At 47.6% G+C, this 20,749-nt stretch overlaps 1 protein-coding gene across 1 annotated transcript in view; it reads left to right on the forward strand.

Annotated features, from left to right (window-relative positions):
- Positions 1-20,452, forward strand: part of FZD6 (frizzled class receptor 6) — an 86,913-nt gene extending 66,461 nt beyond the window's left edge. Inside the window, exon 6 of the mRNA XM_082259889.1 lies at positions 19,753-20,452. Coding sequence (XP_082116015.1) covers positions 19,753-19,882 — 130 coding nt within the window. The 3' untranslated portion in view covers positions 19,883-20,452. The remainder of the gene's footprint in view (positions 1-19,752) is intronic.
- The last annotated feature ends 297 nt before the right edge of the window (positions 20,453-20,749 follow it).

Genomic DNA, 20,749 nt, shown 5'->3' on the forward strand with positions numbered 1-20,749 from the left:
AATCAAGGTCAGGATGATTCTTCCCTACACTTCTACTTTGCACATTATACAGTGCCTTGCGAAAGTATTCGGCCCCCTTGAACTTTGCAACCTTTTGCCACATTTCAGGCTTCAAACATAAAGATATAAAACTGTAATTTTTTGTGAAGAATCAACAACAAGTGGGACACAATCCTGAAGTGGTACGAAATTTATTGGATATTTCAAACTTTTTTAACAAATAAATAAAAAACTGAAAAATTGGGCGTGCAAAATTATTCAGCCCCTTTACTTTCTTTTTTTTTTTAAATCAAGAAAAAAAACTTTATTGAAAAATTCACACCATTACATGCAGACAAAAAAACAAACAAACACAAGAAAAAACTGTCGGATGGCAACATCAAGCCACATACAGTACAAAGTCCATGCCATGTCACAATCCCCCCCAAGGTTATCACATATAAGTACAGTTCGATGCACTTTAAAAAGAACATAACATATGCAAATGCAAGAAACTCCCCCCCCCCTCCCCCATGCAAACCAAGAGTTAGCAGGAGTACCTCCCAAAAAAAAAAAAAAAAAATTTGTTACAATAACAACCGGTCCAGAACTAGATCATCAGGGGCCATGCCCGGACTGTCCAACCATACACCCCAAACCTTAGCAAATTTCTGAGGCACCCCCCTGTGCTGGTAGATAACCTTCTCCATACGCAAAGTAGAAGCCATCTGTTCCAGCCACATCCTATACGTAGGTGGTTCCTGTGCTATCCAGTGTCTCAGGATAAGTAAACGGGCCTGAAAGAGTGCCCGAGTTGCGGCCTCTCTCAGAAACCTATCCTCCACTATCGACTCCAGTAACCCCAGAATACAGTGTTTGGGATCCCTAGGGATATCCACCCCCAGGGCCCCATTAATGGCAGATAACACCGCTGACCAGTATCTGTGCAACTTTGGACATCTCCACACCAAGTGAACCAAGTCCCCCTTCTCTCTCTGGCAGCGGCCACAGAGATCATCGTCGCGAAGACCCATTGCATGAAGCTTCAGGGGGGTATGATGCACTCTTAGTAGGATATAAAGCTGCGACACCTGGTGGGAGACATTGAGAGAGCAGCTGCGAACTACCTCCAAGGCCTCCTCCCACAGCTCCCCCGGGATCTCCCCCACATCCGCGCTCCAACGATCACACGCCGAGCTTGGGTACTTTTCCAAGAACGAACCCAGAAGAGAGGCATAGCAACCAGATATGAAGCCCTTGGTATCCGTATATTGTTGCATAAGGAAGAAAACAGGGGTCGAGGACAGGAAAAGCTGTCCCCGGGCTGCCTGCACCCGCATCGCATGCCGTAATTGAAAATAGTAAAACCGCATACTGTCCGGAAGCGAGAAACGCTCCTTAAGCTGTTCAAAAGTCAGAAGTGTCCCTTCCTGCATAATATGGGCAAGGTGAGTCACCCCGTATGCACGCCACCTGTCTGCCTGGTCCATCTTACACAATTCAGGATAAGTCTTATTGTCCCAGATTGGGCTAAAATTAGTGTAACCCAAGGCTCGTTGAAGTTGTTTAGTTTTGTCCCATATTTTTTGTAGTAATCTATATGTCGGGAAACGCTTGTTAGGTTTAGAAAAAAGTTGTGCCTCAAGCCCCTCCGGCACCCCCCGCGCGCCAGCAAACCACTGCATAACCTCCAGCGCCGCGCCAGTACGCGTCCCGGACATGGCCCCCACCAGATGCTGCAACTGGGAGGACAGATAATACAACCACGGGTTAGGGAGGGCAAGGCCCCCCCCTTCGCGAGGTTTCTGTAATTGCTCCATACGTACTCTAGCTGCCTTACCCTTCCACATGAGGGTTCGGAATAGAGTGTTTACTATACGAAAGGTTTTCAGTGGAATGACAACAGGAGAATTATGGAGGAAATACAATAATTGTGGCATCAACACCATCTTTATAAGGTTTACCCTACCGGCAAGTGACAGCCAGAGTTTGTTCCAAGTCCTGATTTTATCGCGAAATCTGGTGAGAAGGGGACTAATATTAAGCAAGCTGTATTGGGTCGGATCCGCCGAAACCACGACCCCCAAATATTTAAACTGCTGGACCACAGGGACCGGACAATGGAGACCCGGGGAAGGGGCGACGTCCCCGTCCAACTGCAGAAGGGCCGATTTGGACCAGTTTATAGTGAGTCCGGAGAACTGACCGAACTCCGTAATAACTGTCATAACCGTTCTCAAGGAAGCCCCAGTATCTCCCAACGTCAGGAGCATATCGTCCGCGTAGAGCAGGACCTTATCCTGATAGGGACCGTATCTAAACCCCACGATGGATCGCTGAGCTCTGATGCGTGCCGCAAGGGGCTCTATCGCTATGGCAAACAATAGGGGAGACAGCGGGCACCCCTGCCTCGTTCCCCGTCCCAGAGAAAAACACGCGGAGACCCGACCTCCCTCCCTAATAGAAGCCGTCGGTTGGTAATACAGTAACTTCACCCAAGACAGGAACACTGGTCCAAAACCAAAGGATTCCATGGTCGCCCAGAGGTATCCCCACTCAACACTGTCAAATGCCTTGTTGGCATCCAATGACAGCAATGCCCTCTCCCCCGGGTTATCCGCCGGTGTCTGAATCGCAACGAACAGGCGACGCAAGTTAAGGGCCGTTGATCTATTGGGCATAAATCCCGCCTGGTCTTCATGTATGATGTGAGTTATAACCTTGTTAACTCTACGCGCCAAAACTTTAGCCAGTAGCTTGACGTCCGCCTGGAGCAACGAGATGGGTCTGTAGGATCCCGGGTCTGTGGGGGGTTTATCTGGTTTAAGCAATAATATGATGCTAGCCCTGGTCATAGACTCCGGAAGAGTCCCCAGCTCCCTAGCCCTCCGGAACACCTCTAATAATTTTGGCATTAACAACCCAGAGAAGTTTTGATAAATTTCAGCAGGAAGGCCGTCATCCCCAGGAGCTTTAGATCCCGGAAAGAGAGCCACTGCTTCCAGCAAATCCTGTTCCGTAATCGGGGCTTCGAGCTGCATCCGCTGTTCCTCCGTCAACTGCGGTAGAGGAGTGGCACTTAAATATTCCTGCAACTCTTCCGGGCTGTAATGAGCCCGTGAGGAGTACAGGTCCTTGTAAAATCGCACCAATTCAGTCATAATTTTATCCTGCGTATTAACCAAAGCCCCCCCAGGCAGCCGGAGAGCCCCTATAGGAGGAACTGAGGGGCGCGCCCCCACCATTCTCGACAGCATGCGGCCCGTCCGTTCCCCCTCTTCATAAAAGGCAGTTTTGGCAAAAAAGCGCTTTTTGTCCGCCTTGGAGCGAACTTCCCCAACCCATACCGCCTGAGCCGAGAGCCATGCCGCCCTCGTATCATCAGAGGGGTTGTGCAAGTATTCCTGCTCCAGCCGCTGCGCGCACTGGGATAGTTGTTCCTCAAAGCATTTAGACCTAGTCTGGACCTTCTTAACATTAGCTATGAGAACCCCTCTGAGAAAGCTCTTAAAAGCCTCCCACCTCAGGAGCACATCCCCAAAGTGGTCATTCTCCTCAAAAAAGCTGGCAATGGCTGCTGGAATGTCATTATCCGGTGGAAACAGTTTCAGCCAGAATGCATTCAAACGCCAGGGAGCCCTACGCAAGTCCACCCGAGGGCGAACCTGCAATCTGACCACCAACGGGGAGTGGTCCGAGATTCCCCTGCGGGCATACTCAATGTCCTCCACCATGGCAATAGCCTCCCTGTTACCCACACATAGATCAATACGAGACAATGCAGAGTGTGTTTTTGAGAAACATGAAAATTGCACCGTGTCAGGGTTTTTAAGGCGCCATACCTCAGACCAATCCACCTCCGCCAGAAAGCGGGAAAGTGCAGTTCCCCTTGCCGCACCCACGGGAGAAGGTGGAGGGTGTCTATCCCTTGCAGGGTCTAGCACCCCATTAAAGTCCCCTATAATAAACAGTGGCAGACCAACTTTGTCCATAGTAAATTGGAGGAGTTCCTTGAGCACCCCAGAAGAAAAAGGAGGCGGTATGTACACTATTGCTAAAACACACACAGTTTGAAAAAGCATACAATGTATGAACACATACCTCCCCTCAGAGTCCACCCGGACCCCCAGTTCTCGGAAGGCCAGCGACCCATGTATCAGCACACTTACCCCCCTGGAATATGCGGAGTGGGTGGAGTGATATCCCCAACCCACCCATGAGTACCGAAGACACCCTACAGAGTCCGCCACCAAGTGAGTCTCTTGTAAAGCAATAATGGCTGGGTGGTACTTTCGTAGCTGTTGGGCCACCATAGCCCGCTTGAGCGGGCAGCCCAAGCCGCGGACGTTCCAAGAAACTATCGGCACCCCCGCCATAGGAAAAAATAATAGATGGAAATGGGTGGAGACCGGGGGCCCCCCCCAAAGTGGCCAAGGCCCAAACAAAAAAAATCACCAGAGGGCTGCCGGTGTGAAGACGTGGCATCGTGATAATGTCCAGAAAAACATGCGGTGTGAATCTTCCCAAAAACAAAATAAATGTCAGAAGAACTAGAGCTCAAGAAGTCAAGGCACAACGGCACCCCGACAACGAACTGTCTGAACACAGGCGGTCCACTCCAGACGGGCCCGGCTGCGGCCCTACCGTCTAGAAGGGACCCACCTGGCCAACATGCACAATGGTGCAAACACAAAAGTAGGCTCCAGAACAGAGCCGTGTAGAAACACATCCTCGCTCGTCAACACTTGCCATATTCGGAGCAGTAGATTCCAAACGGTAAACGACCCGGCCGGGTCAAAAACAGACAGCGTGCTAGCGCACGTGCAAAATGTAGAGTAGCTCCCATGTTGAAGAGTCCGGTTACTGAAGAAGTCCCGGTCACTCCCCGTGCTCATCCCTGTTTCTACGGCCGAGAGCCGGCTCGTGAACATCCAGCCAATTCGCCGCGTCTACAGCAGTGTCAAAAAAATGCGCCCTGCCTTCCGCCGTAACTCTCAAACGGGCAGGGTACAGCATGGCATACACCAGGCCAACTCGACGGAGTCTCTTCTTTACATCAATAAATTTGGCCCTTTGTTTTTGGACATCTGCCGAAAAGTCCGGGTAGAAGGACACTCTAGCTCCATTATATTTGATATCGGCTTTTTCACGTGCAAGGCGGAGCACCTTCTCCCTGTCCCTGTAGTGTAAAATCTTGGCGAGCATGGGTCTGGGAGCATTACCAGGTAGCGCCCTAGTGGGGACACGGTGTGCACGTTCCACCGCGTACAGAGGGGAGAAGGACTCACGCCCGAAGATCTCACAAAGCCATTTTTCTACAAAGTCCGTGGGGTCCCTGCCCTCCACCTTCTCTGGGAGCCCCACTATACGGACATTATTCCTGCGCAGGCGATTCTCGATATCATCTGTCTTATTCTTGTTAGCCTGAGCCTGCCTGGCCGTTTCCCTGGATTCCGTAATTAGTGTGGGTATCTGGTCCTCCAAATCGCAGATGCGACTTTCGGCTGCTGTAGTGCGTTCCCGCATTTTTTGTAAATCCTGGCGCAAAAGGGCCACTTCCTCCGTGAGACCCCCCAATCTGTCCTTCACAGTGTTCACTGATGCCGTGCATTTCTGTACAGCTAGAAGAATGTGTCCCAGGGTGGGCTGAGACCCCTCCAGTGTGTCTCCCTCCATCTCCTCACTGAGCTCAGGCTGCACAGATGGTTCCACATCCCCCAGGCCCTGCTGAATGGCCTCGAGTGCCTGTGCTCCTGTCAGGGGTACAGAGTCCACTTCACTGGGTCCCGAGATGTCACACAACTTTTTTGCGTACAACAGAATGTCACCAGCGCTGTCTTTTCCCCCCGCACGCACTGTTTTGGGCTTCGTACCTGTATCTTTCTGCCTGTCAGGGCCGCGGGATGAGTGCTGCGGAGTCCCCCCGGCGCCATCTTGACCGGCCGAGCCAGGGACAGAGCCGTCCTTCTGCTTGCTCCCACGGGTCATAGCAGCGCCCGATCTGGACATGCAGGGTGTCAGGAAGAGCCTAGGACAAGGGACAGTCCAGGGAGAGCAGCGGGCAAGGGATGGAGTGCAGCCGCTTACCGGATCCAAGTCCGCCCAGGCGCCTCCGCGATCGGCCGCCCGCGGTAGGAAAGGCCGCGGCTTCCACCAGCGACTAGGCCTCAATCCGGATCTCCACAAAGTGCAGTCCTCCGCAAAAAATAAAGGCAGGATTCCTATGCAGGGATGATACCAAGCCTCCTGGAGGCGAGCTGGAGCCCGATGATTGCAGGCAGAGGCAGGATGGCAAGGGATTGGAAGCCAGCGGAGCGGAGCTCTACCCACGACCTGGGACCTCCGGATTGCAGGTACTCATCTGGGAGCAAAAGGCGTCGATGGACTCAGGGGGATCCCCTGAGAAGAAGCAGTCCACGGAATAGGGCAATCCGGCCGGGAAAAGGATCTATTTTAAGGATAAATGACGGGATGATGATAAATAGAATCCACCTGTGTGTAATCAAGTCTCCGTATAAATGCACCTGCACTGTGATAGTCTCAGAGGTCCATTTAAAGAGCAGAGAGCATCATGAAGAACAAGGAACACACCAGGCAGGTCCGAGATACTGTTGTAGAGAAGTTTAAAGCTGGATTTGGATACAAAAATATTTCCCAAGCTTTAAACATCCCAAGGAAGCACTGTGCAAGCAAAAATATTGAAATGGAAGGAGTATCAGACCACTGCAAATCTACGAAGACCTGGCCGTCCCTCTAAACTTTCAGCTCATACAAGGAGAAGACTGATCAGAGATGCAGCCAAGAGGCCCATGATCACTCTGGATGAACTGCAGAGATCTACAGCTGAGGTGGGAGACTCTGTCCATAGGACAACAATCAGTCGTATACTGCACAAATCTGGCCTTTATGGAGGAGTGGCAAGAAGAAAGCCATTTCTTAAGGATATCCATAAAAAGTGTCGTTTAAAGTTTGCCACAAGCCACCTGGGAGACACACCAAACATGTGGAAGAAGGTGCTCTGGTCAGATGAAACCAAAATCAAACTTTCTCTTACGTCCTCCGACAGTCGCCGCCCCCTTCCAAGTCCTCACCAATGGGTATTGACCTTTGCTCTGTAGGAGTAGCTAGGCAACAAGAATTGTTAATACAAAAGCTTTTAGCATAGACACACCCCTAGGGGCTGTTCCCTCAGTCAATACCTCCCTGCACCAGCATTCCCAACTCAGTTTGATCTTGCCTAGCTTAGGAGTAGCTGGCTTTCCTGTGCTGGGGCTCAGTCTCAGCCTTCTACCCTTTATTTGATTTTATTTCAAGTATTTTTCTTTTTTCCTTGCTAGCTGTTATTTTGTCCGCCTTAGTTTAGGGATCTTCTGATGATGAATCGTCATGCGGAGCTGGGTCTCGGACTGGCTGCCCTGGATCCCAGGGCTGAGAGCCAGATGGATCCCCAGCCTGCCATTGAGCGTTCAGCTTAGGTTTTACCCTGGCACATTGAACGACCCATCCCTGTTCGCTGCAGGGATGCTCCCTGTGAGGTGGCTACCTCACTGAACGCCATGGCTGCGGTCCACAAGCGTCCTGGCTGCGGCACTCCCTGTCTGCCTTGATAGCGATTTGCCGCTGGAGACGGCTCCCCACGCCATCTGGTACGGTAAGCACCTTCTGTGTGGGGGCCTTCTGTATGGGTGTCAGTCTGTGGCTGTGTAGTACCCTCCATGTCTGTTTAACTGCGGGCTCCCTGTCAGATCCCTGTGTGGCTGCACTGCTTGTGGGCTGCCGGGGGGGGGGGGGGGGGGGCGCCATCCTGCTGTGCTGTTTACTATGCTCTGGGTGCAGTTTTGTGTGCAGGCATGTGTGTGTGCGGCGGTCGCTGTGGCGATCCGCCATTTTTTTCTTTGCAATACTGTGACCGGCCCTGTCCCTATGCAGGGCCGTGTTTTGGCGCCATTTGCCGCTATTTTGGCGGGCGGTACTCATCCATGCACATGGCGGCGCCATTTTATTGTAGCCTTATCCCCCGGCCGAGCTTCATTAGGCTATATCAGTCAGCCAGCATTGCATCACTTCCTCTTTCTCTTGGAACAGCGATCGGTGGCAGCAGTCTGGTTTGTCTCTCCAGGTTTTTACCTTCTTGTCCTGTCATTCCTGGCTCAGTATTGTCTATCCCTGCGGGGTCAGTGCATACAGCGGTGTGCGGTGGGCTGCGCTCGCCGTGGTATTAAAGGGCCAGTACCTTTATTACTTTTCTGTACTGGCGCATGGATTCTCAGGATGGCAAGTTTCCCCCCGCCCTGGTGGGGGACCAGGGGGCTGCTGCACACCCCGAGGAGGCCGATCTGACCACTGTAGTGGCTTCCTTAGTGTCTCAGGTGCAGATGCTGATGGCTGAACGATCCGCAAAAAGAGCCAGGTTATCCATTTCCTCTGATTCAGAGGACGATGTGGCTGGCGTACCCTTCTCGGGGTCCCGCTCATCTTTGGACCTTATGGGGTCCGAGGGGGAGGCAGAAGTGGAGGGGGTTGATGTTTCTCCCCCTGGCTCGCCTGAAGAGCTTGCACTCATGAATGAGCTAATTGCTTCCATAAAGGATACCTTGCACCTGGAGGATGAGCCTACTCCTCCTGCTAGGGTGTCTCCGTTTGGAACACAGAGGACTCGCAAATCAGCGCAGGTTTTTCCCTGCCCTGCTGAATTTCACCATACGGTTAATAAACAATGGCGCAATTTAAAGAAGCCCTTTACTGTGCCAAATAAGTTTAAACTGCTTTATCCGTTTGCGCCCTCCACCGACGAGCGTTGGTGTGTGGCGCCTCAGGTGGATCACGCGGTGGCCGTTTTGAATAAGGCTACTGCAGTGCCTTCTGGGGAAGTCCAGGGGGTATTCCCCTCGCTCATACTCGGTGTCGAGAGTGTTGGCTTTCCTTCAAACGGGAGTGGACCAGCGTTTGGCGTTGGCCACGATTAAGGGTCAGATTTCTGCGCTGGCCGTTCTTTTTCAACGCCCTGTGGCGTCAAATTCATTGGTTAGCACCTTTGTTCAAGGGGTGCGCCATTTGGCCCCTCCTAGGAGGGAACCTTTACCTCCATGGGACTTGAACTTGGTTCTGTCCGTGTTGCAACAGGCTCCCTTTGAAAAGATCAGGGAGATCTCGTTGTCTCTGTTATCCAGGAAGGTTGCCTTCTTGGTGGCGATCACTTCGGCTCGCAGGGTGTCGGAGCTGGCGGCTTTGTCCTGCAACTCTCCCTACCTGGTGGTCCACAAGGATAAGGTGGTCCTGCGGCCTAACCCATCTTTTCTTCCGAAAAGGATCTCGGAATTTCACCTGAATGAAGACATTGTCTTGCCTTCGCTTTGCGCGAAGCCTCAGCATCCGAAGGAGGTTGCCTTACATTCCTTGGATGTTGTCCGGGCGATCAGGGTTTACCTGTCGTCCACTAAGTCTTTTCGCAAGTCGGATTCCCTCTTTGTCCTTCCTGAGGGAACTCGGAAGGGTATGGCGGCGTCGGCTGCGACCATCGCCAAATGGATCAGACAGATCATTGAACAAGTATATTAAAAAAGAATAGTGCGCAAATGCAAAAGAAATAACTACCAAATCTGAAGACAATCCATAAATAAAAATGGGGGTTTGGTCCCACCATATGGCCATATCGTGCTCAAGCCCACTACTGCGTCAAAGTACCCCATTATCAGTGGGTCCTACACTATCCATGAAAAAGAGATGAATCCAGCCATTCTAACCCTTGGAGATAATACTCCTTGCTGGGAAGGATGTGCAAATGCACTACAGGGGACTCCTCCTATATCCAATTGATGGTGGACACTGATTGAGTACAGGTGTGTGTGGGAGGGTGGGGAGGGTTGCTCAACCTCGATGGTCTGGTCAGACCGAATACATAATAAACAGGCAAAAAATTTGGGGGAGCATACCCATGTATTTCTAAAGCTGCTGCAGCTATGAACCAAAAGACATGTATATTAAAAAAGAATAGTGCGCAAATGCAAAAGAAATAACTACCAAATCTGAAGACAATCCATAAATAAAAATGGGGGTTTGGTCCCACCATATGGCCATATCGTGCTCAAGCCCACTACTGCGTCAAAGTACCCCATTATCAGTGGGTCCTACACTATCCATGAAAAAGAGATGAATCCAGCCATTCTAACCCTTGGAGATAATACTCCTTGCTGGGAAGGATGTGCAAATGCACTACAGGGGACTCCTCCTATATCCAATTGATGGTGGACACTGATTGAGTAAAGGTGTGTGTGGGAGGGTGGGGAGGGTTGCTCAACCTCGATGGTCTGGTCAGACCGAATACATAATAAACAGGCAAAAAATTTGGGGGAGCATACCCATGTATTTCTAAAGCTGCTGCAGCTATGAACCAAAAGACATGTATATTAAAAAAGAATAGTGCGCAAATGCAAAAGAAATAACTACCAAATCTGAAGACAATCCATAAATAAAAATGGGGGTTTGGTCCCACCATATGGCCATATCGTGCTCAAGCCCACTACTGCGTCAAAGTACCCCATTATCAGTGGGTCCTACACTATCCATGAAAAAGAGATGAATCCAGCCATTCTAACCCTTGGAGATAATACTCCTTGCTGGGAAGGATGTGCAAATGCACTACAGGGGACTCCTCCTATATCCAATTGATGGTGGACACTGATTGAGTACAGGTGTGTGTGGGAGGGTGGGGAGGGTTGCTCAACCTCGATGGTCTGGTCAGACCGAATACATAATAAACAGGCAAAAAATTTGGGGGAGCATACCCATGTATTTCTAAAGCTGCTGCAGCTATGAACCAAAAGACATGTATATTAAAAAAGAATAGTGCGCAAATGCAAAAGAAATAACTACCAAATCTGAAGACAATCCATAAATAAAAATGGGGGTTTGGTCCCACCATATGGCCATATCGTGCTCAAGCCCACTACTGCGTCAAAGTACCCCATTATCAGTGGGTCCTACACTATCCATGAAAAAGAGATGAATCCAGCCATTCTAACCCTTGGAGATAATACTCCTTGCTGGGAAGGATGTGCAAATGCACTACAGGGGACTCCTCCTATATCCAATTGATGGTGGACACTGATTGAGTAAAGGTGTGTGTGGGAGGGTGGGGAGGGTTGCTCAACCTCGATGGTCTGGTCAGACCGAATACATAATAAACAGGCAAAAAATTTGGGGGAGCATACCCATGTATTTCTAAAGCTGCTGCAGCTATGAACCAAAAGACATGTATATTAAAAAAGAATAGTGCGCAAATGCAAAAGAAATAACTACCAAATCTGAAGACAATCCATAAATAAAAATGGGGGTTTGGTCCCACCATATGGCCATATCGTGCTCAAGCCCACTACTGCGTCAAAGTACCCCATTATCAGTGGGTCCTACACTATCCATGAAAAAGAGATGAATCCAGCCATTCTAACCCTTGGAGATAATACTCCTTGCTGGGAAGGATGTGCAAATGCACTACAGGGGACTCCTCCTATATCCAATTGATGGTGGACACTGATTGAGTACAGGTGTGTGTGGGAGGGTGGGGAGGGTTGCTCAACCTCGATGGTCTGGTCAGACCGAATACATAATAAACAGGCAAAAAATTTGGGGGAGCATACCCATGTATTTCTAAAGCTGCTGCAGCTATGAACCAAAAGACATGTATATTAAAAAAGAATAGTGCGCAAATGCAAAAGAAATAACTACCAAATCTGAAGACAATCCATAAATAAAAATGGGGGTTTGGTCCCACCATATGGCCATATCGTGCTCAAGCCCACTACTGCGTCAAAGTACCCCATTATCAGTGGGTCCTACACTATCCATGAAAAAGAGATGAATCCAGCCATTCTAACCCTTGGAGATACATGTCTTTTGGTTCATAGCTGCAGCAGCTTTGGAAATACATGGGTATGCTCCCCCAAATTTTTTGCCTGTTTATTATGTATTCCGTCTGACCAGACTATCGAGGTTGAGCAGCCCTCCCCACCCCCCACATACACCTGTACTCAATCAGTGTCCACCATCAAATGGATATAGGAGGAGTCCCCTGTAGTGCATTTGCACATTTTTCCCAGCAAGGAGTGTTGTCTCCAAGGGTTAGAAGGGCTGGATTCATCTCTTTTTCATGGATAGTGTAGGACCCACTGATAATGGGGTACTTTGACGCAGTAGTGGGCTTGAGCACGATATGGCCATATGGTGGGACCAAACCCCCATTTTTATTTATGGACTCTCTTCAGATTTGGTAGTAATTTCTTTTGCATTTGCGCGCTATTCTTTTTTAATATACATGTCTTTTGGTTCATAGCTGCAGCAGCTTTGGAAATACATGGGTATGCTCCCCCAAATTTTTTGCCTGTTTATTATGTATTCGGTCTGACCAGACTATCGAGGTTGAGCAGCCCTCCCCACCCCCCACATACACCTGTACTCAATCAGTGTCCACCATCAAATGGATATAGGAGGAGTCCCCTGTAGTGCATTTGCACATTTTTCCCAGCAAGGAGTGTTGTCTCCAAGGGTTAGAAGGGCTGGATTCATCTCTTTTTCATGGATAGTGTAGGACCCACTGATAATGGGGTACTTTGACGCAGTAGTGGGCTTGAGCACGATATGGCCATATGGTGGGACCAAACCCCCATTTTTATTTATGGACTCTCTTCAGATTTGGTAGTAATTTCTTTTGCATTTGCGCGCTATTCTTTTTTAATATACATGTCTTTTGGTTCATAGCTGCAGCAGCTTTGGAAATACATGGGTATGCTCCCCCAAATTTTTTGCCTGTTTATTATGTATTCGGTCTGACCAGACTATCGAGGTTGAGCAGCCCTCCCCACCCCCCACATACACCTGTACTCAATCAGTGTCCACCATCAAATGGATATAGGAGGAGTCCCCTGTAGTGCATTTGCACATATTTCCCAGCAAGGAGTGTTGTCTCCAAGGGTTAGAAGGGCTGGATTCATCTCTTTTTCATGGATAGTGTAGGACCCACTGATAATGGGGTACTTTGACGCAGTAGTGGGCTTGAGCACGATATGGCCATATGGTGGGACCAAACCCCCATTTTTATTTATGGACTCTCTTCAGATTTGGTAGTAATTTCTTTTGCATTTGCGCGCTATTCTTTTTTAATATACATGTCTTTTGGTTCATAGCTGCAGCAGCTTTGGAAATACATGGGTATGCTCCCCCAAATTTTTTGCCTGTTTATTATGTATTCGGTCTGACCAGACTATCGAGGTTGAGCAGCCCTCCCCACCCCCCACATACACCTGTACTCAATCAGTGTCCACCATCAAATGGATATAGGAGGAGTCCCCTGTAGTGCATTTGCACATTTTTCCCAGCAAGGAGTGTTGTCTCCAAGGGTTAGAAGGGCTGGATTCATCTCTTTTTCATGGATAGTGTAGGACCCACTGATAATGGGGTACTTTGACGCAGTAGTGGGCTTGAGCACGATATGGCCATATGGTGGGACCAAACCCCCATTTTTATTTATGGACTCTCTTCAGATTTGGTAGTAATTTCTTTTGCATTTGCGCGCTATTCTTTTTTAATATACATGTCTTTTGGTTCATAGCTGCAGCAGCTTTGGAAATACATGGGTATGCTCCCCCAAATTTTTTGCCTGTTTATTATGTATTCGGTCTGACCAGACTATCGAGGTTGAGCAGCCCTCCCCACCCCCCACATACACCTGTACTCAATCAGTGTCCACCATCAAATGGATATAGGAGGAGTCCCCTGTAGTGCATTTGCACATTTTTCCCAGCAAGGAGTGTTGTCTCCAAGGGTTAGAAGGGCTGGATTCATCTCTTTTTCATGGATAGTGTAGGACCCACTGATAATGGGGTACTTTGACGCAGTAGTGGGCTTGAGCACGATATGGCCATATGGTGGGACCAAACCCCCATTTTTATTTATGGACTCTCTTCAGATTTGGTAGTAATTTCTTTTGCATTTGCGCGCTATTCTTTTTTAATATACATGTCTTTTGGTTCATAGCTGCAGCAGCTTTGGAAATACATGGGTATGCTCCCCCAAATTTTTTGCCTGTTTATTATGTATTCGGTCTGACCAGACTATCGAGGTTGAGCAGCCCTCCCCACCCCCCACATACACCTGTACTCAATCAGTGTCCACCATCAAATGGATATAGGAGGAGTCCCCTGTAGTGCATTTGCACATTTTTCCCAGCAAGGAGTGTTGTCTCCAAGGGTTAGAAGGGCTGGATTCATCTCTTTTTCATGGATAGTGTAGGACCCACTGATAATGGGGTACTTTGACGCAGTAGTGGGCTTGAGCACGATATGGCCATATGGTGGGACCAAACCCCCATTTTTATTTATGGACTCTCTTCAGATTTGGTAGTAATTTCTTTTGCATTTGCGCGCTATTCTTTTTTAATATACATGTCTTTTGGTTCATAGCTGCAGCAGCTTTGGAAATACATGGGTATGCTCCCCCAAATTTTTTGCCTGTTTATTATGTATTCGGTCTGACCAGACTATCGAGGTTGAGCAGCCCTCCCCACCCCCCACATACACCTGTACTCAATCAGTGTCCACCATCAAATGGATATAGGAGGAGTCCCCTGTAGTGCATTTGCACATTTTTCCCAGCAAGGAGTGTTGTCTCCAAGGGTTAGAAGGGCTGGATTCATCTCTTTTTCATGGATAGTGTAGGACCCACTGATAATGGGGTACTTTGACGCAGTAGTGGGCTTGAGCACGATATGGCCATATGGTGGGACCAAACCCCCATTTTTATTTATGGACTCTCTTCAGATTTGGTAGTAATTTCTTTTGCATTTGCGCGCTATTCTTTTTTAATATACATGTCTTTTGGTTCATAGCTGCAGCAGCTTTGGAAATACATGGGTATGCTCCCCCAAATTTTTTGCCTGTTTATTATGTATTCGGTCTGACCAGACTATCGAGGTTGAGCAGCCCTCCCCACCCCCCACATACACCTGTACTCAATCAGTGTCCACCATCAAATGGATATAGGAGGAGTCCCCTGTAGTGCATTTGCACATTTTTCCCAGCAAGGAGTGTTGTCTCCAAGGGTTAGAAGGGCTGGATTCATCTCTTTTTCATGGATAGTGTAGGACCCACTGATAATGGGGTACTTTGACGCAGTAGTGGGCTTGAGCACGATATGGCCATATGGTGGGACCAAACCCCCATTTTTATTTATGGACTCTCTTCAGATTTGGTAGTAATTTCTTTTGCATTTGCGCGCTATTCTTTTTTAATATACATGTCTTTTGGTTCATAGCTGCAGCAGCTTTGGAAATACATGGGTATGCTCCCCCAAATTTTTTGCCTGTTTATTATGTATTCGGTCTGACCAGACTATCGAGGTTGAGCAGCCCTCCCCACCCCCCACATACACCTGTACTCAATCAGTGTCCACCATCAAATGGATATAGGAGGAGTCCCCTGTAGTGCATTTGCACATTTTTCCCAGCAAGGAGTGTTGTCTCCAAGGGTTAGAAGGGCTGGATTCATCTCTTTTTCATGGATAGTGTAGGACCCACTGATAATGGGGTACTTTGACGCAGTAGTGGGCTTGAGCACGATATGGCCATATGGTGGGACCAAACCCCCATTTTTATTTATGGACTCTCTTCAGATTTGGTAGTAATTTCTTTTGCATTTGCGCGCTATTCTTTTTTAATATACATGTCTTTTGGTTCATAGCTGCAGCAGCTTTGGAAATACATGGGTATGCTCCCCCAAATTTTTTGCCAGATCATTGAACAAGCCTATGCCTTAAAGGGGAAGGTTCCTCCCTTCCCCGTGAAGGCGCACTCTACCAGATCTTTGAGTACGTCTTGGGCTTACCGTCATCAGGCTTCTGTGGCCCAGGTGTGTAAGGCGGCGACTTGGTCGTCCGTTCACACCTTCTCGAAGTTCTATAAGGTGGATGTTCAGGCATCGGCTGATGCCTCCTTTGGCCGTAAAGTTCTCAGTGCGGCGGTTTCTTAGGGACCCTTTTTTTTTTGTGGGCCCTTGGTTATTGGGGTGTTTTACCCCTGGGTTACTTGTTTTCCTGGGTTGTTGCTCCTGTTGAGCAAGTTTTCCTGTTGCCCAGTTGGTTCTCTTACTGTAGTAAGGTTCCTTTCTCTGATGTGGGTACTGCGTTGCCTTTCTACGGTTGCGTCTCCCACCCCTCATGTCTACACTGCTTTGGGACGTCCCATTGGTGAGGACTTGGAAGGGGGCGGTGACTGTCGGAGGACGTAAGAGAAAACGGAATTTTTGTAAAATCTTACCGTAAAATTCCTTTCTCTGAGTCCTCCGACAGTCGCCGCCCCCCGCCCCTCTTTTGGGGTTTTTGTGTACTCTTACTGCTATGCTACCAAACTGAGTTGGGAATGCTGGTGCAGGGAGGTATTGACTGAGGGAACAGCCCCTAGGGGTGTGTCTATGCTAAAAGCTTTTGTATTAACAATTCTTGTTGCCTAGCTACTCCTACGGAGCAAAGGTCAATACCCATTGGTGAGGACTTGGAAGGGGGCGGCGACTGTCGGAGGACTCAGAGAAAGGAATTTTACGGTAAGATTTTACAAAAATTCAGTTTTTTGGCAACAATGCAAAGCTTTATGTTTGGCGTAAAAGCAACACAGCTCATCACCCTGAACACACCATCCCCACTGTCATACGTGGTGGCAGCATCATGGTTTGGGCCTACTTTTCTTCAGCAGGGACAGGGAAGATGGTTAAAATTGATGGGAAGATGGATTGAGCCAAATACAGGACTATTCTGGAAGAAAACCTGATGGAGTCTGCAAAAGACCTGAGACTGGGATGGAGATTGTCTTCCAACAAGACAATGATCCAAAACATAAAGCAAAATCTACAATGGAATGGTTCACAAATAAACATATCCAGGTGTTAAAATGGCCAAGTCAAAGTCCAGACCTGAATCCAATCGAGAATCTGTGGAAAGAACTGAAAACTGCTGTTCACAAACGCTCTCCATCCAACCTCACTGAGCTCGAGCTGTTTTGCAAGGAGGAATGGGCAAAAATTTCAGTCTCTCGATGTGCAAAAGGTGGCGCTACAAAGTATTAACTTAAGGGAGCTGAATAATTTTGCACGCCCAATTTTTCAGTTTTATATTTGTTAAAGTTTGAAATATCCAATAAATTTCGTTCCACTTCATGATTGTGTCCCACTTGTTGATTCTTCACAAAAAATTACAGTTTTATATCTTTATGTTTGAAGCCTGAAACGTGGCAAAAGTTTGAAAAGTTCAAGGGGGCCGAATACTTTCGCAAGGCACGTCTAGGGCTAGATGCAGGCAGGTGCAAAGCTAGGACAAAATTGGATTCTCTAAATCCCTGGTGCCTAACCTATTGTCCAAGGGCCACATGTGGCCACAACAGTCAGTAATGGTATCTGAGTAAAGGGGCAGTTTTGTGTACAGTATCCCTGGTTTGTCTCCTGCAGCATAACTTCAGTCTCCAGCCACTCCTGTAAAACAGTCTCTGACCATTTCCTTGAGTAAATCTTTAATCTCTGACGGTCTATGTAGCATTCCGTATAATAAATATTATATGTGGCCCTTTGGCGATAACAGCATTGTTTAAAATGAACGAAAGAATTATCATACAGGAGATGATCATTAAATAAAGCGCAGGCACACAAAAATGTTGCAGAACAATATTTCTGGGTCACACTTCCCTCCAGGGAGTAGACTTGGTGCGTCTGTTCTTACCCCCTGCTGATGTGAACAGCTCCGTGTTCTTCTTATCTCCAGGCTTTGAAGTTTATTTGTATCTTGTTAGACCAGTTAGTAAAAAAACCTGAAGGAAGGGAAAGTCTAAGTGACCAATATCAAACCGTGAGACTCCCACTGTAATATTTTTGTGTTTTAGTTTGTAAAACTAGCCATACTCTGCTCAATTTTTGTCCAATTCCTACTGAATGTGACAAAATTCAAGCTGTGGATGGTCCTGTTGGCAATCTCTGCCCCTGTGCTCAACAAAAGTCAGTTTTTCAATCGACTTTTGTTGAAGAAGCCTGTCTGCAAATTTTTTGGCCAAACAGTACTTGTATTTAATCAGGAGCAGCTGCTGAATACAGTAGCCCTCAGCTGACATTCCTCTATTCATGCTGGTTGGTGTGGATGGGGGAATAGAAGGTTTTCCCTTGCCCAGTCCCCTGAATTCTGTATAGCCAGCTTAAGACTGGTCTGATAAAAATCAATCTGATTTTGAGTCCGGTTTCAGCACTTAGCTGCTCCCTCGAGGTGCAAGAATGCTCGAAGATGTAGTTTGCAGGGCAGAGTTAAATGGTCTGTAGGATCATCATCTGCCCCCCCCCCTCCCAAATCTTCCCTTCTAGCACAAATTGTTATCCCCCCCCCCCCCAAAATCCCCAAGCTATTATCCTCATCACTACAGGAGTATGGACAGTGGCAAAGAGGTGGAGGAGAGAGCCTTAGGGAGCTGTGGTCTGTGCTCTAACCCCCCCCCCCCCCTTAGCTCCTCTCCTAATCTGTCTGGATTAGGTAGAACACACTCAGATCAGACTTTGCAGACTTTACCTCCCCCCTACCCACATTTTTTATGCTTGGACAGGAGCAGTCTGGGGAGATCCTGTGTTAACGCCTGTGTACAGACAGGAGGGAGAGAGCACAGCCCCCACCTCCTCCTGGCATTCTCCTTCTCCCTGCTGCTATCTGTACTCCTGTCTGCAACCCAGAAAGCTGTGCAGGCTGCCTGACCCGTCCAAAGAAACTGATGAGGTCATGCCATGTTTTCAGCAGAAAAAAAATATTTTTGACCATCTTAAGGCGGTATGTTGATGGACTTCGTTTCAATCAAATGTAGCAAATATTTGTCCTTTTCAGCACTAGAAAACTTTCGCTGAAGACATCCTTTGTCCCAGCATTATTTTGATCAAATACAAATCAAGATTGCCATTTGTGTAATTTCCAGCCGAACAATCAAAAGAAACTCAAAAGTATAATTCTCATGGCTGGGCAGCAATTCTTTAACAAGTATCTGCCCCTTTACCAGTGTTTTGTTTCAGAGCTTACACAGGGTATTGAGCTTCTCCACCTCCCACATGTCAGTGTGTTCAAAGTCAGGCGAATGGCCACTGAGACCCGAACACTGGATATTTCCTGAACTAATACAGTAGGGGGGAAACATGTGGAAGGTGTCAATGGATGAGGCTCTGCCCTGTCAACAGAAACTGTCCCTTTGCCCGGAGTGAGTAAAGTAAATGATTCACTCCTAATATTAGACATTAATGGCTGTGTGTTGAGTTATTTTGAGGGGACCGCAAATTTACACTGTTATACAAGCTGTGCACTCACTACTTTACATTGTAACAAAGTGTCATTTCTTCAGTGTTGTCACATGAAAATATATAATAAAATATTTACAAATGTGAGGGGTGTACTCACTTTTGTGAGATACTGTGTGTGTGTGTGTGTGTGTATGTGTGTGTGTATATGTGTGTGTGTGTGTGTGTGTGTATATATATATATATATATATATATAATATAATGAGCTATATGCAAGCTAATTTTCTGCTAGGTGTTATATTGAACAATCTCAATATCCAATTTTTTAAATTGGGCTGCTTGGAATATCTTAAACCTTTAAGTGTGCTAAATAAATGTTAAGTTTCTGATACCTGTTTTGGTAAATTTTCACCAAGGGTTGGTTGCTGGGCTCTGTGGTAGCTTACAGTCTAATAACTACTTCTCCTACTTCTCCTTTTTTAGTTCACACATTGAAAAAGACTTTACTGAACCAGACCGAGGATCTCCTCACTCCGCTCAGAATACCAGTCTCTCCAATCTTCCGGAGCCCCTCCTCAAAGAAGAGCTTGGCCAAAATGGACCGACAGCATGAAAGAACCTTGTTGGACTTCTTTATGAATAATATTGCAGCCGGTAGTATTACCGGCAAGCCAGGACTTTTTTGTAAAGCCTTTTTTTGCACTTAATAACCAAAGTTGTATACCACTGAGAGCAGTTTAAAGGGTCAGTCCACTCAAAATGAAAATTTCTGGTTTGGAAGGAAGCTCATAGAGTGTAGTGGCCAGACACACTCCTGCATCTCTGTACGGCTCTAGTAGAGAGATCTCTGCAGCTGCATATTCTTTAACCCCCACCTGTCACAATGGCTTTCGGTTTGATGTTCCTGCTTTCTCCTTTGATTTGTTTCTGCAGCTCTCCAAAGATCAGAATGCCTTAATTTGCATATGGCAAAGCATGTCCCTACCTCACACGTGACAGTGTTTGGGCTGTACGAATAAAGCAGAACTCCAGGAATTTACGTATTTTATAAACTTACTTTGAGCCAGCTTGGTTACATGTAATTGTCCATGTGTCACATCTGGAGGGATGACGGAATTCACTGTTGTATTATGTGCTACATACAGTTAATGTGGTTCCTCTTCTGGGTTCGGGAGTGTTTTGCCATCTGGACACAGGAGGTGCTTACCCCCCCCCCCCCCCCCGTACCATTATTACACAGGGTTTAAATTGCACTGACAGTTTGCACATTCACAATATAAGGGGAGGCAGTACAATTTAATACAAGTCAATACAGAAGGAATAGGCCCTGCTCATTAAACTTACAATTGTGAGAGAGGGGGAGGGGCAACAAAAGGTAATAGCTGCAGGGGGTGATCTGATAAAGTACAGTTTTTAGGTGGAGGAGGGGTAAACTTCCCTGAACAAACACATTTTCAAACATTACCTAAAGTTGGATCAG

This window comes from Pelophylax lessonae (genome assembly GCF_965119305.1).
Source record: "Pelophylax lessonae genome assembly, chromosome: 5".
Classification (NCBI taxonomy): Eukaryota; Metazoa; Chordata; class Amphibia; order Anura; family Ranidae; genus Pelophylax; species Pelophylax lessonae.